Below are 14,268 nucleotides of genomic sequence, written 5' to 3' on the forward strand. Positions count from 1 at the left end.
TCTTGATTATATTTATTGTAGTCGCCCCTGTGTTTTTACATTCTCTCAAATGAGCCCTGAATCCCATTCTCTGTGGTTTTCAAAATTCGCGGGTGAAAGAGAGAACGATCGATATAAGCGGTGACTATATTTCATGATGCGAGTATTATTACGTCACGTCGTACGGCTGGCATTGGCTGCTGCCCGCGAGATTTAAGTTCCGTACTGAAAATACATATTATAGTGTTTGAATATGGTAAAAAGGATAAAAATAATTAAATAAACTACCGTACATGTTTAATAGGCTATATTCAGTATCTCTGGTGGTTAATATACAGGTAAGCTAGGTACAGTGACCACGGAACAGTGATACACAAATTGGGGATCGACTTACGATGAAATCGTCTTACGATGGCTCTATCGAAACCTAATGCCATCGTAAGTCGACGTTTACCTGTATATATATGGTTGCATTATTTGAACTATTTTCTTTAAAATGCGTGATTTCCATGTAATATGATCAAAGAGAAGTTACGTTTTTATCCTCTGTAAAATTACCGAACACAGCTACGATTCAACCCAGCCCGCCATCTATGATCACTGGTGGTATGGATCAAACTACACTCTTTTAAGTTTCTTACTATTGTGATATTAGTGTAATAGACTGCATATAGTTGAATTATTTCAACTATTTTCTTTAAAATGTGTTACGTCATACTGCAGAGGCTAAAACATAACTTCTCTTTGGTCAAATTACATGAAAATCACACATTTTTTAAAGAAAATAGTTGAAATAATTCAACTATATGCAGTCTAATACATTAATAACACAACAGCAAGAAACTTAAAAGAGTGTAGTTTGATCCATACCACCAGTGATCATAGACAGCGGGCTGGATGAATCATAGCTGTGTTCGGTAATTTTGCAGAGGATAAAAACGTAACTTCTCTTTGATCATATTACATGGAAATCACACATTTTAAAGATAATAGTTCAAATAATGCAACCATATATATATAGAGGTGTGCATTTGAGCAAAAACCGTCCTTGTTTGGGTTTTGTTGGTTTGTTCGGCTTTTATCGGTTTTGTTAGTTTTGTTCGGCAATTAGTGAGACCGGCCTAACCCTGTGGTGGGGGAAAGAAAACTGCCACCAAGTCTTCCCATGAGTCGGAGATAGGACTAGGCATCCTTCTCCCTGTAGCCCCAAAGGGGACATTCCTAAAAAATGTAAAGGCACAAGAGGGTCTACAAGGAATTTTCCAACCAGTACCCTAAGGTTTGGGTCTTTTAATGTGTGTGGATGTGGTACAGATGAGAGTAAAAGGGAAGAGTTAGGCAGTACATTTGTGAGAAGAAAGTTGAATGTGTTGGCATTGAGTGAAACTAAGTTGAATGGGAGGGGCCAGTGTGAATTTGGGAGTGTAGTTGGAAGTTTCTCAGGAGTGAAGAGAGGACAAGGGAGAAAAGGGGTGGCTATACTAGTAAGTGAAGAGATAGGTAAAGGAGGTTTCTTCAAGGTTAATGTGGATGAAGGTGAAACTGGGTAGGGAGATGTGGGTTTTTGTAAATGCATATAGGCAAGTGTGAGTGTACTAGTTTCAGAGGGATCAGCTTGTTGAATGTAGTTGGGAAGGCCTTATGGGAGGGTCTTGATTGAGAGGATTAGGAGAGGAACATAGGGAGTAATTGGTGAGGAACAGTGTGGGTTTAGGACAGGTAGGGGTTGCGTAAATCAGATTTTTGTAGTAAGGCAGATATGTGAGAAAGCTTTAGGAAAATGTAAGGATTTTTTTGTGCTTTTGTGGATTTGGAAAAGGCTTATGACAGGGTAGACAGGAAGGAACTGTGGGAGGTATTACATATACAAGTATATGGGATAGGAGGAAAGCTTTTAAGAGCAGTCAAGAATTTTTACAATAGTAGAACTTGTGTTAGGATTAGAAATGGAGAGAGTGAGTGGTTTGAAGTAAAGGTGGGGCTTTGTCAGGGATGTGTTATGTCACCTTGGCTGTTCAATTTATACATGGATAGGGTGGTGTGAGAGGTAAATGCAAGGGTAGTGGGTCAGGGATTAGAGATGGTTAAAGAAAATGGAGAAAAATGGGAGATAAGCCAGTTGTTGTTTGCTGATCAGAGAAGGGTTTGAAGAAGTAAGTGACAGGATTTGGGAAGGTGTACAAAAGAAGGAAGTTGAAGATAAATGTGGGTAAAAGTAAGGTGATGAGATGTACAAGGGGAGCAAGTGGCAGCAGACTGGAAGTGAGTATTAAGGGAGAGAGACTGGAGGAAGTGGATAGTTTTAGATACTTGGTTGCAAATGTAGTGGGAAAAGGAGTGGTGGAGATAGAGGTAGAATGTAGATTGAGAGAAGCAAGTAAATGTCTTGGTGGATTCAAAAGTGTAATGAGAAATAGACATTTGGGAATGGATGCTAAGAGGAGATTGTATGAAGGAGTGATTGTGCTGACAGCACTGTAAGGGGCAGAAACATGGAACATAAGACAGGAGGAGTTTGAATGCATTTGAGATGAGGTGCTGAGAAGTATGATAGATTACTAGGCTGGATAGTGAGAAATGAGGAGGTGAGGTGGAGAATAGGGGTGAAAAGGGAGTTGGGAGATAAGGTTGATGAAAGAGTATTGGGATGGTTTGGACACATGGAAAAAAAATGAGTGAAAAAAGATTAGTAAAGGAGGTGTGAAAAGCAGAGGTGGAAGGAGTGAATATGAGGGGGCAACCTAGGATGAGATGGATGGATTGGGTAAAACAGGCATTGGGAAAGAAGGGAATGTCTGTTGAGGAAGGACAGGAAAGACCAGAAGATAGGGATGTATGGAGAATGGTTGTGTATGGATGATGCTATGATGCATGAAGGGGAGTAGGTGGAGGATGGGGGGTGAGGGAGTACATGTGAAAAATAAATTGATGCAGCCCAAAGGGATTTCTCCCCGTCTTCTACTTTTCTACACGAGGGAATGGAGAGGTGAGGTCATCAATTTAATGAAGCAGCCTTGCTGTGGATGTGCTGTGTCTTGCGACACTGCTTCTGACCCTGGGCAGAGGGCAAGATGCAGGGATGACCCGTCATCCAGGAGGTGCCAAGATAAGAGGAAGGGAATGGGGTGGATGGGAGTGGAGTATGTTGGGGATGGAATGGGTGGGAGTGGAGTTTATGCCTTTGTTTTTTGGCTACTTGGTATATGTATGTATTATCTATTTTATTCATTTATCTACTTTTTCCTGGCATCTGACCTAGTTATGGACCAAAAGGTCTCCTGTCAGCATGCTCTTCCTTTGTAATATGTGGATTGGTTGCAAGATAAAACTATGGAACCTTAAAAGATACAAGAAGAGAGGTGAAGAAGGCAAAGAGGAGGGCAGATGTAAGATGGGGTAGGAGTGTGTGGGGAGGGACAATTCAGGAAGAGGAAAAGATAAGGGTACAGAGGGGCAGATGTTAATGAGAGTAAAAGCAGTATGGGGAAGACTGGAAGAGAATTTCCAAGAACCACTGAATGCGGAAGAGGTTAGGGAGGGAGAGACTGTGACTGTTGGAGGTCCTACGAAAATGAAAGATGGGAGAAGAAAATGATAGGTATATAGAAAAAGATGAAAGCTAGAAAGGCAGTTTGGATGGGGATTGGCTAGTGAAGTTGTTTTGTGTGTGTCTAAAAGAGAGGAATATGCCACAAGACTGGGGGAGTGTTTGTCTAAATGTTTACCATGTTCACTGTCCACAGCAATTTGAAGCATAATATTCTTTCAAAACTTTTATTTATCAAATGAATGAACTGTAAAGGGAAATAGAATACTCACCATATTTGCTGCCCTTACATGCATTTGGAAATTTATTTCTTCTACTTGTGTCAATCTAGAAACTTGACTTTCATCTTCAACATGAGCAAGTTTCACGATCTCTGCAAAATATTAAACTAAGTGTTAAAGGCAATATGTTAAACTGACAACTTTTTTTTTTTTTTATGAAATTACAAATCTAAATACCTTTCAAGTTTTCATCTATGGTAGAAATCCCTATGATAAGGACTGCCAAACCAGTATTGGGGGATCCAACCAGTCCCCAAAACCAAATGATTGGTGAAGTGTTACATCCTGGGCAGCTGTTCACAACACGGTCGTCCAGCCTCTTCTGGTAGCTTACAAGTTATGTAACACTTCACCCCATACCATACAACACATAATGGAAGACTGCATTATACACAATCATGCACGCAAACAACACAACATACACTCTATAAAGGATTTGTGGGAAAACCCAGTTTCGGCTGTGGCCTTCCTTGGGGAGACGGGACTGCTCGGACAGACAGTCTAGGGAACGACAACAACAACAACAACCAAATGATTGGAGAACAATGAAATCTGTACCCCTGCCTCTCCAACAAAGACAAACTAAATAATAAGAATAAAAATTCCCTCAACTCAACAAACCTACACTCCTTCCCTCTTCCTTTCATCCCTATTACCCTTCTTTTCCTCTTATTCCAATTCATATTGCTGCATTGCCTCTCAACTGAGCAGCAGGGCAAGAGACAGGGATGACCTTTCTTCCTTGAGGAGCTAAGATGGGAGGGACAATGAATAGGGTTTTGGATAAGTGTGGGATGGTTGTGGTTCTGCAAGATGGATAGCAGAGGTGCCCATTTTCAAAAGCTGCCAACCTCCTCACCTTCATCAGGATGTGGAGCCCTAAGGGGCTGAAATTAATTTCTTACACTTTTTCTCACATGGAGAGCTGACTACCAATGACTCCTCCCCTTCCCCTACCACTTTCAGTCAATGAAATGAAAATGGTTCCACACCAATGCAGAATCCAAGAAGCATGGTGGATGCACATGTGGTGAGCAAATGTAAGTAAGCAACACCCCAATTTAGAACCATACATGAATCCAAATCTTGGTATGACAATTAGAGAATAAGGTGATATTACCCAGGTTGGAACTATACATAAATTTTTGACTAAGTATGATAACTGGAAGCTCACTGGCTGAGCAGGTTAGGGCACCGGTACTTGCGGCAAAGGTTGAGGAAATGGCGGCTCAAATCCTGCCACCGGCAAAGTTGAACCAAGGATATGGTTCATTAAATTCCACGCTACAAAGCCCTGTGAGGGGCACCGTCCTAGCCTCCAATAGGGGGGAATTTGTGACATTAAATCATATCATCATCATCATGATAACAGGAGAATAAGGGACAAGACTTTATGAGCATTGCTCCTTTCCTGTATACTATCTATCTGTACCAAGGGCCTCCTCACCCTTATAAGGGAGATAGCCAGCCAAGGTATGCACCCACCCCCACCTAATCTGCTTCAATCCACTATCCATGTTTTTACTCTCATCTTAGTTTTTCATGGATTAAGGGTCATTCCTGTCCACTGCCAGGTCAGAAGCAGTGCAGCAAGACATGGTACATCCACAGAAGGGCTGCTTCAATTACATAGTGACCCTCCCTTCTCGTCCCCTTATGTAAATACACACACATGCACGCACACACACACACACAATTGTTAACAGGAAGGAGCTACAGTTCCCAGTGCTACAACTATGATTAACAATCTGTAATCTAAAAATTTGGTACTGTAATACAAATCACTGATTGCAACTGTAGTCAAACAAATCTACAAGAGTTGAAAAAGGGCCTTTTCTGATACAAACTTTAATTATCTCGCAAAAATACACCTCCAGCTTACCCATGAAATTATCAAGAATTGATTTCACGTCATCCTTAAGTCTTTTATTGTACGACTTAAGTAATGCCTCCCTGCCTTGTGATTGTTTCCCTGTTTGTGTTGCCATCTGCTTATGTAATCCACCGACTCAAAATCTGTAAATAATAAAACTTAATATTACTTGGTATGGCATGAAAATATACCTAAAAAAATCAAACAAGAAATAGACCTCATCACCCTATTTCTCCAACAAATATGTAGAAGAGGTATTGATTTCTGAGCAAGACATATTAGATTCACTCAAATCAGAAAAAAAAAATCCCCACATGTACATAAATAATAATAATAATGATAAAAAAAATAAATTATGAAATAAAAATAAATAGATAAAATCTACAGAACATATAACAATTCTTTTACTTAGTTAATTTTGCCAAATCTGAAAAATATGGCATTTAGAGAATTTTGAATGGTAATCAGTTCTACCTTTAATTTCTATTTTCATGGGATTACTTTTTTCCCTAAAGAAATTAGGTATTTTCTTAGAAGTGCACACCTACATGATAGAGCAAAAGAGAATTAAATACTCATTTTGTAAGTCACAATACATCAAGGTAATATACATTTTTCTTGGTGGAAGTCAATTACAAAAAACCTTGCTAAAGGCAAATACGCTACCAAAAGGAGTTGCAACAATAGGTTTGAGATGCCATATTGTCATTTATCTAGTCCTGTCAATGTCAGTTTGAAGAATGGCATTGACGTGCACCAGGCGTTCTCCCACTCCAAGTGACATCACCACACTATATATTTTTAAAACAGTGCTATGAAGCTGAGCTTCATGCTATTCTTCAAGCTAGAATGTAGATTGAGAGAAGCGAGTAAATGCCTTGGTGGATTGAAGAGTGTAATGAGGAATAGACATTTGGGAATGGATGCTAAGAGGAGACTATATGAAGGAGTGATTGTGCCAACAGCACTGTATGGGGCAGAAACATGGAACATAAGAGAGGAAGAGAGAAGGAGTTTGAATGTGTTTGAGATGAGGTGTCTGAGAAGTATGATGGGGGTTACTAGGCTAGATAGAGTGAGAAATGAGGAGGTGAGGAGGAGAACTGGGGTGGAAAGGGAGTTGGGAGATAGGGTTGATGAAAGAGTATTAGGATGGTTTGGACACAGGAAAGAATGAGTGAAGAAAGACTGGTAAAAGAGGTATGGAAGGCAGATGTGGAGGGAGTGAACATGAAGGGATGTCCTAGGATGAGGTGGATGGATGGGGTGAAGGGGGAAGAGGGGAAGAGGGGAATGTCTGTTGAGGAAGGATGGGAGAGGACAGAAGACAGGGGTGAATGGAGAATGGTTGTATATAGATGATGTTGTGATGCATGAGGTGGAATGGGCAGGGGGATGGGGGGTGAGGGTATGTGTGAGCAAAATTTGACGCAGCCCGAAGGGATTTCTCCCCGTCTCCTCCTTTTATGCATGGGGGGACGGAGAGGGGGGGTCGCCGATTTAATGAAGCGGCCTTGCTGTGGATGTGCTGTGTCTTGCGACACTGCTTCTGACCCAGGGCAGTGGACAAGGTGCAGGGATGACACGTCACCCAGGAGGTGCTAAGATAAGAGGGAGGGTGGAGGGGTGTGGAATGTATTCAGGGATGAAATGGGTGGGAATGATTTCATGCCTTTCCTTTTTGGCTACCTCCCTTGTAAGGGGGAAAAAGCCTTGGTATATGTATGTATGATGAAACTCCTCTATACCCTGCAGTCTGATTGAATGTCAAAACAGGCCGTCAGCATCCCTGATGACATGTAGAATTACAGGTACCACATTACTAAATGCAGGTTAGGTTAGACAAATTTATCATACTTTAATTTCTTTACTTCCACATCTATCAAAATAAAGATGGCATCTCAAGCAATCGTTAGACAAATTTATCATACTTTAATTTCTTTACTTCCACACCTATCAAAACAAAGATGGCATCTCAAGCAGTCGTTGTGGCTCTGTTCATTTGTGTATAGCTTTTAGCAACTATTTCCATTATTGATTTTTGCCAAGAAAAACAGATATTATGTTGATATATTATAATTTACAAAATGAATATTTAGTTTTCTATTGCTATATTGTATAGGTTTGCACTTCTAAAGATTTACCAGAAATTATTTCAATCAACAAATAGTTGAAAATATCCCATCACATTACTGCATCTTCTAATCAGTGAAATTCATATATCACTTGCCATTTATTTTTGGATGCTTGTCAGAATTGTGTTTTTCTTTTTTGCTTTTAGGACACCTCTTACTTAATACTTTAAAAAATATCTTATGAGAACAATTAATAATAATGGCATCAACTTTCAAAAATATAAAATTGATACATCACAAGCACCCCAATTTTGTCATGTACAGCATCCACCTCTTCAAATCCCTTATGAAGGAGTAATACCAACATCTTTTCTCAACAATGAGGTATCTCCAAAGTTGGCTAAAGTTAGCCCAGGTTAAATCTTTGAATGTTAAACCAAAATGATTGACAAAAATAGCCAACATTCAGTCATGACTCTTCAATCAGAAATTAAATAATACTGTTCTTCTTTCTATTGAAAACACACATGCAATACAGCAATAGAAAATTAAGTAATAATTCTGTAAATTATAACACATATAATACATACACATATGGGAGAAGACAGAAGATAGGGGTGAATGGAGAATGGTTGTGTATGGATGATGCTGTGATGCATAAGGGGGAGTGGATAGGGGAAGGGGGATGATGGAGTATGTATGAGAAATAAATTCACGCAGCCTGAAGGAATTTCTTCCCAACATCTCCTTTTCTGCATGAGGGGACGAAGAGGAGTCGCCGAATTAATGAAGCGGCCTTGCTGTGGATGTGCTGTATCTTGCGACACTGCTTCTGACCCAGGGCAGTGGACAAGATACAGGGATGACCCATCATCCAGGAGGTGCCAAGATAAGAGGGAGGGAAGAGGGTAGAGGGGAGTGGAGTATGTAGGGGATGGAAGGAGTGGGAGTGGTTTCTATGTCTTTATTTTTTGGGTACCTCCCATGTAAGGGGGGGAAAAAAACTTTGGTATATGTATGTAAATTATAATACATCAATATAATATACATCATTCTTGGCAGAAATCAATGATAGAAAAAGTTGCTATAAGCTATAAACAAACAAATGTAGCCGCTTTGGTTGCTTGAGACACCATCTTTGTTTCGGTAGAGCCGGAGGTCAAAGAAATTAAAGTATGATAAATTTGTCTATTCTAACCAAACCTAACCTACCTACCTAACCTAACCTGCATTTAGTAATGCAGTACCTGTAATTCTAGAGGTCATCAGGGTTGTCGTTGTTGCCTCCGACCTCTAAATCTATCCAAACAAAGATGGCTTCTAAACGAGTCAATGAGACTTCATTCATTTCTGCATAGGTTTTAGCAACGTTTTCTGATATTGATTTCTGCCAAGTAAAATGTTTATTAACATAATGTACTATAATTTACAAATTTAATATTTTATTCTCTAATGCTATAGTGCGTAGGTGTGTACTTCTAAAAAAATACCCACATTTTTTTTAAAATATAGATTTCTCAATTGAAAAGTAAAAATGGCAAATTTTATTACTATCCAAAACCTTAAATACTGCTGTCACTTTAGTTGTTAAACATTTTGCCAGAAAAATAATAAAAAAAAAAATTATCCTGCTGATACCATGGCTGAACAGTTCTATTCCAGTATCACACAAACACATTTTTCACTTTTTTGCACTCGAATTTTTTTTTTCTATGTAATGGTTATGTTAGGTTATAATATTAGGAGTTATTGGACAACTTAAGTTTCATGTTAGGTATCCGCTTTTGTATGATTCTGGAATTTTATCAGTCTAGCAGCCATGTACTTCAAAGTTACGGTAAATTTTTAGAAATGTCCACCTACACAATATAGCAATAGAAAATTAATAATTTTGTAAATTATAATATATCAATAACAAAAGTTACTAAAACAGATTTACTAACGAATAGTCATGGCTGATTAATGATACACCATGTTTGTTTTGATAGATGCTGAGGTCAAAGAAATGAAAGGATAAATTTATCTATTCTAACCTAACCTAATTTGTAACCTAACCTGATTATTATTGTACCAAGGGCAATTAACAGACAACAGCAGAACACCATGTTTTCTCATAAAGTCCAAGGAAGCCCTATTGTCTTTGCAACAGTGCTTATTAACATCACCTGGAGTTTAAGAACACCCGCTCAACAACATGAAAGCCATCATCTAACTGACACTGACTGGATTGGACAGATGACAACATGGCGTCTGGACTGTATCCTACAGCTCTCCTTCATTCGTTAGTAAATTTGCTTGTAGCAAGGTTTTTTGTTAGTTATTTCTGCCTAGAAAATTGTATATTACATTCATATAATTTACAAAATTAATATCTAATTTTCTAATGCTATATTGTGTAGGTGTGCACAACTAAGATTTTACCAAAGTTACTTCAAAAACAAAACAGTGAAACCAATTATCACCCACAAATACATGGCAATTAATATATTAATCTTATTTGAAAATTATATAATGTTTGTGATATTCATTTTCAGCTATCTTATAAGACAATTGGGACAATTTATAGTTTCACCCAACCATAGAATTTGATATGTGGCTTATGTGTTTCTGGTGAGAAATGTTGTGATATGAACTATGTACATCATTTCCATCGCAAATTCTATGGTTGGGTAAAACTATAAATTGACCAAAATTGCATGACCTCTACATACATACCTACTGAACCATTAAGGTCATGTTTCAAATTTAATGAATTGGTAGCTTCTACTTGAGGGCTTACTGATAAATAAGGTTGTGACATTAAACGTACCAAACAAATCAATCTGTTACCCCACATCTCTTGCAAGAGAAAGGTACCAAAGGAGTACAAAGTCAAAAGAATACAAACTTGCAAGCAGCAACAGACTTGTTGGTCCTTATATCTAGGTAGGTCAAACACAACCACAGGCGCCACCGTCGATGACGAGCACAATAGCGCGTCATTTTATGCGCACGCCGCCGTTCAAACGGCCAAATTTACATACCGCGGGAAATTTAATTAATAAAAATGTTGCGTGAGTGTATTTACTACGATCGTAATAAATTTCAAACATTCACATCATCAGTTACATGTCGGTCAATAAAAACATTAGATAAACATGGCGGCCTGCATTCAGCAGTATATCAAAAATTGGTATATGTTTCAACGTAAAAAATGAGCTAACAAATTTATTGTGCGGGCAACTGACCATAATTAACCAAAACTACTAGTATCGTGGATTATTCTAATACCAAAATAAAGTCAGTATGTTACGGTAGAGCTGAGAAATTGGTTGTTAAAATTAGTTTTTTTTTTTCTATCGGGTCGGATTATCGGATAACAACATCAACATCCATCCCGCCATCTTATCTATCACTGGTGATATGGACCAAACTTCACTCTATTAAGTTTCTTACTATTATGTTATTAGTGTAATAGACTTATAGTTGAATTATTTTAAATATTTCCTTTAAAATGTGTGATTTTCATGTAATTTGATCGAAGAGAAGTTACGTTTTCATCCTCCGTAATATTACGGACCACAGCTACGATTCGTCCTGCCCGCTATCTATGATCACTGGTGGTATGGATCAAACTACACTATTAAGTTTGTTACTATTGGGTTATTAGCGTAATACCTTGCATATAATTGAATTATTCAAATTATTTTCTTTAAAATGTGTGATTTTTCATGTAATTTTACGGTATTCGTAGCTGTGGTGGGTAATTTTGCAGAGGATAAAAACGTAATTATATGATCAAATTACATGGAAATCACACATCTTAAATAGGTCAAATAATGCAACCATATGCAAATTTTTTATATAAAATTGTGCCTGTCAGTAAAAACCGTCATTGTTTACGTTTGATCGGCGATCAGTCAGACCGCACGTTTCGGCCCGATTTCCTCGGACAAATAGGCCCGATTTAATTCAATTCAAAATGCAATATCTCGAGAACTAGGACAGCTAGATGGATAAATCAAATTGCATTATACTCATCAGCGACTTTTAGCTACTTAATCCTTATATCGACTAGTTTATAGTATTATAGTATAATAGTTGCCTGTGAATTGAGAGGGGGTGTAAACAGTTAAGAACCACTACCTAAAGTATAGAAGTTCTCGATGTTCAGAACTGTTTGATTGGTGTTGGACTCGAAATATCTATCTAGGCGGTTTTTGTTTATTTGTTTATTTTTTGGTCTGTTCAGTGTTGTACCAGTTCACATAGGATATTAAAAAAAAAAAAAATTGGGAAACTAGAATTTCAAATAATTTGAAGATACTCATGATTTTTAAGAAAATGCATAACTATTTCAAATGTATTAACAACAAATGTACATTTGCATTCCAAAAACCTGCCTCCTTTTTCTGTTGTCGCCTCCTCTTTTTGACCTTCGTTCCCCCGTAATCATAACAAACTGCCAAACAACATTTCCACCGCTCAGTAATCTGTTTTGAATGAACTACCAACTACAAACTGTAAACATTCTAAGTTCGTTTTTAAATATATAATTTGAATATATCAAGTAAAAAAGCACACAAGGAAATAAAAATAATGGAAAATATTGTTCACTTTATTTTTAGGTAAGAAATGTAGTCAGTGATCACTGAATGAATTGTTTCGGAACAAAGTCAACAGGTTTCGTCAAAGAGGACTTTATTTATTTATTTATTTTTTATTTAATTCATCGCAACAGCGCCTCTGTCCTTACGGATAATATAACACCGAAGAGGAGGTATAGGAGATATTTAAGAGGTATTTTTTTTAGAAGTGCACACCTACGCGATATAGCAAAGAAAGTTAAGTAACAAATTTGTAAATTATAATATGGTGTAGTGACGTGATGTATCCTACGACCCGTCACACACTAATCAAAGAATCTTCGGAGCTAGCCTTTCCAAGTTCCTGTAGTTGGCAAGCGTAGTTCGCAAGGGTGCCCCTGCCAGCCAGCGGTCAGCCAATCAGGAACTTGGAAAACTCCTCACGTTCCCGCCAGCCTCCTTTAAAAGGTCGGCGTTTCGCCGACTAAAATTCGCTTCTTTTCTAACTTTCTCTTATACTACATCTTCTCATTTCAGTTTACCTCCCACTAAAGATTTTTCCGTTTTTCCACCTTTACTACTACGCCTCCTACCATTTTCAAAATTTTGTTGGTGACCCTAATCCTACTCCCGGCCTCGGCGCCGCCGTCCAAGCTCCCAGTCCATTTCTCCCGAGCCACGACCACAAACTGCCCCAAATCGCTCGCCAATTCGCCCGGTGGCAATAGCCCTCTTTTATACGCTACTATCTTTTCTTCATTTTCTTACAGACATTCTTCCCCTCCCACAAAAACCGATCCCGCGCAAGCGGGTGGTCTTTCCTAGGAATTCAGAATTCAGAATTCAGAACAGTACCGACCAGACCGACCAGCGCACAAACTACATCTCCTCGTCCAGTCTTCTAGCTGTCCCATCGAGCCTCGCCGTCATCATCTGCTACCGCCTCGCTGACGTTAGGCTCCACGTCCAGCTACAACCATAAGCTCCACTAAGCTGTGGCCTTAGTCCGAGCTTCACCTATATTTCTCATGTGACACTTCTAGTGTCGCACCTTGTGGCTAATTACCAAAAGAAAGAGATTAGATATTTTGTGTTGATTTTCATTTGTCCTGCCGTTGTTCCGAACTAAAACTACTACAATATCAACGTACTATAAAATTTTATTGTCGGAAATCATACATACATATATCAAAGGCTTTTCCCCCCTTAATAGGGAGGTAGCCAAAAACAAAGGCATAAACTCCACTCCCACCCATTCCATCCATACATACTCCACTCCCATTCACCTCCTCCCTCCCTCTTATCTTGGCTACTCCTGGATGACGGGTCATTCCTGCATCTCGCCCACTGCCCTGGGTCAGAAGCAGTGTTGAAAGACACAGCATATCCCCAGCAACGCCGCTTAATCAAATCGGTGACCCTCCCCCCCTCCATCCCCTCATGCAGAAAAGGAGAAGACAGGGCTGCGTCAATCTATTTTTCCATACATACTCCCTCATCCCCCATCCACTCCTTTTCATACATCACAGCATCATTCATACACAACCATTCTCCATTCACCCCTGTTTTCTGCCTTCTCCCGTCCTTCCTCAACAGACATTCCCCTCTTTCCCAAATGTCCCTTTGACCCCATTCATCCATCTCATCTTTGGTTGCCCCCTCATGTTCACTCCTTCCACACTTCTTTTACTAATCTTTCTTCACTCATTCTTTCCATGTGCCCAAGCCATCCCAATATTCTTCCATCAACCCTATCTCCCAACTCCCTTTCCACCCCTGCTCTCCTCCTCACCTCCTCGTTTCTCACTCTATCCAGTCTAGTAACCCCTATCGTACTTCTCAGGCACTTCATCCCAAACATGTTCAAACTCCTCCTCTCTTATGTTCCATATTTCTGGCCCATACAGTGCTGTCGGCACAATCACTCCTTCATAGAATCTCCTCTTAG

The 14,268-nt window shown here is 39.1% G+C and overlaps 1 protein-coding gene across 4 annotated transcripts in view; it reads right to left on the minus strand.

The window, feature by feature from the left end:
- MED22 (Mediator complex subunit 22) overlaps positions 1-12,291 on the minus strand; it is a 16,036-nt gene extending 3,745 nt beyond the window's left edge. The window contains exons 1-3 of one of the 4 annotated variants that reach the window (XM_076199501.1): positions 12,138-12,291; positions 5,690-5,823; positions 3,799-3,899 (exon numbers count right to left, since the gene is read on the minus strand). In XM_076199501.1, coding sequence (XP_076055616.1) covers positions 3,799-3,899; positions 5,690-5,795 — 207 coding nt within the window. In that variant the 5' untranslated portion in view covers positions 5,796-5,823; positions 12,138-12,291. Of the gene's footprint in view, positions 1-3,798; positions 3,900-5,689; positions 5,824-8,971; positions 8,994-11,880; positions 11,996-12,116 lie in introns of those variants that run through there. The other 3 variants (XM_076199502.1, XM_076199504.1, XM_076199503.1) reach the window with 3 other exon arrangements.
- Positions 12,292-14,268: the final 1,977 nt, after the last annotated feature.

Source organism: Oratosquilla oratoria, chromosome 16, assembly GCF_046742065.1.
Source record: "Oratosquilla oratoria isolate Oo_2021 chromosome 16, ASM4674206v1, whole genome shotgun sequence".
Classification (NCBI taxonomy): Eukaryota; Metazoa; Arthropoda; class Malacostraca; order Stomatopoda; family Squillidae; genus Oratosquilla; species Oratosquilla oratoria.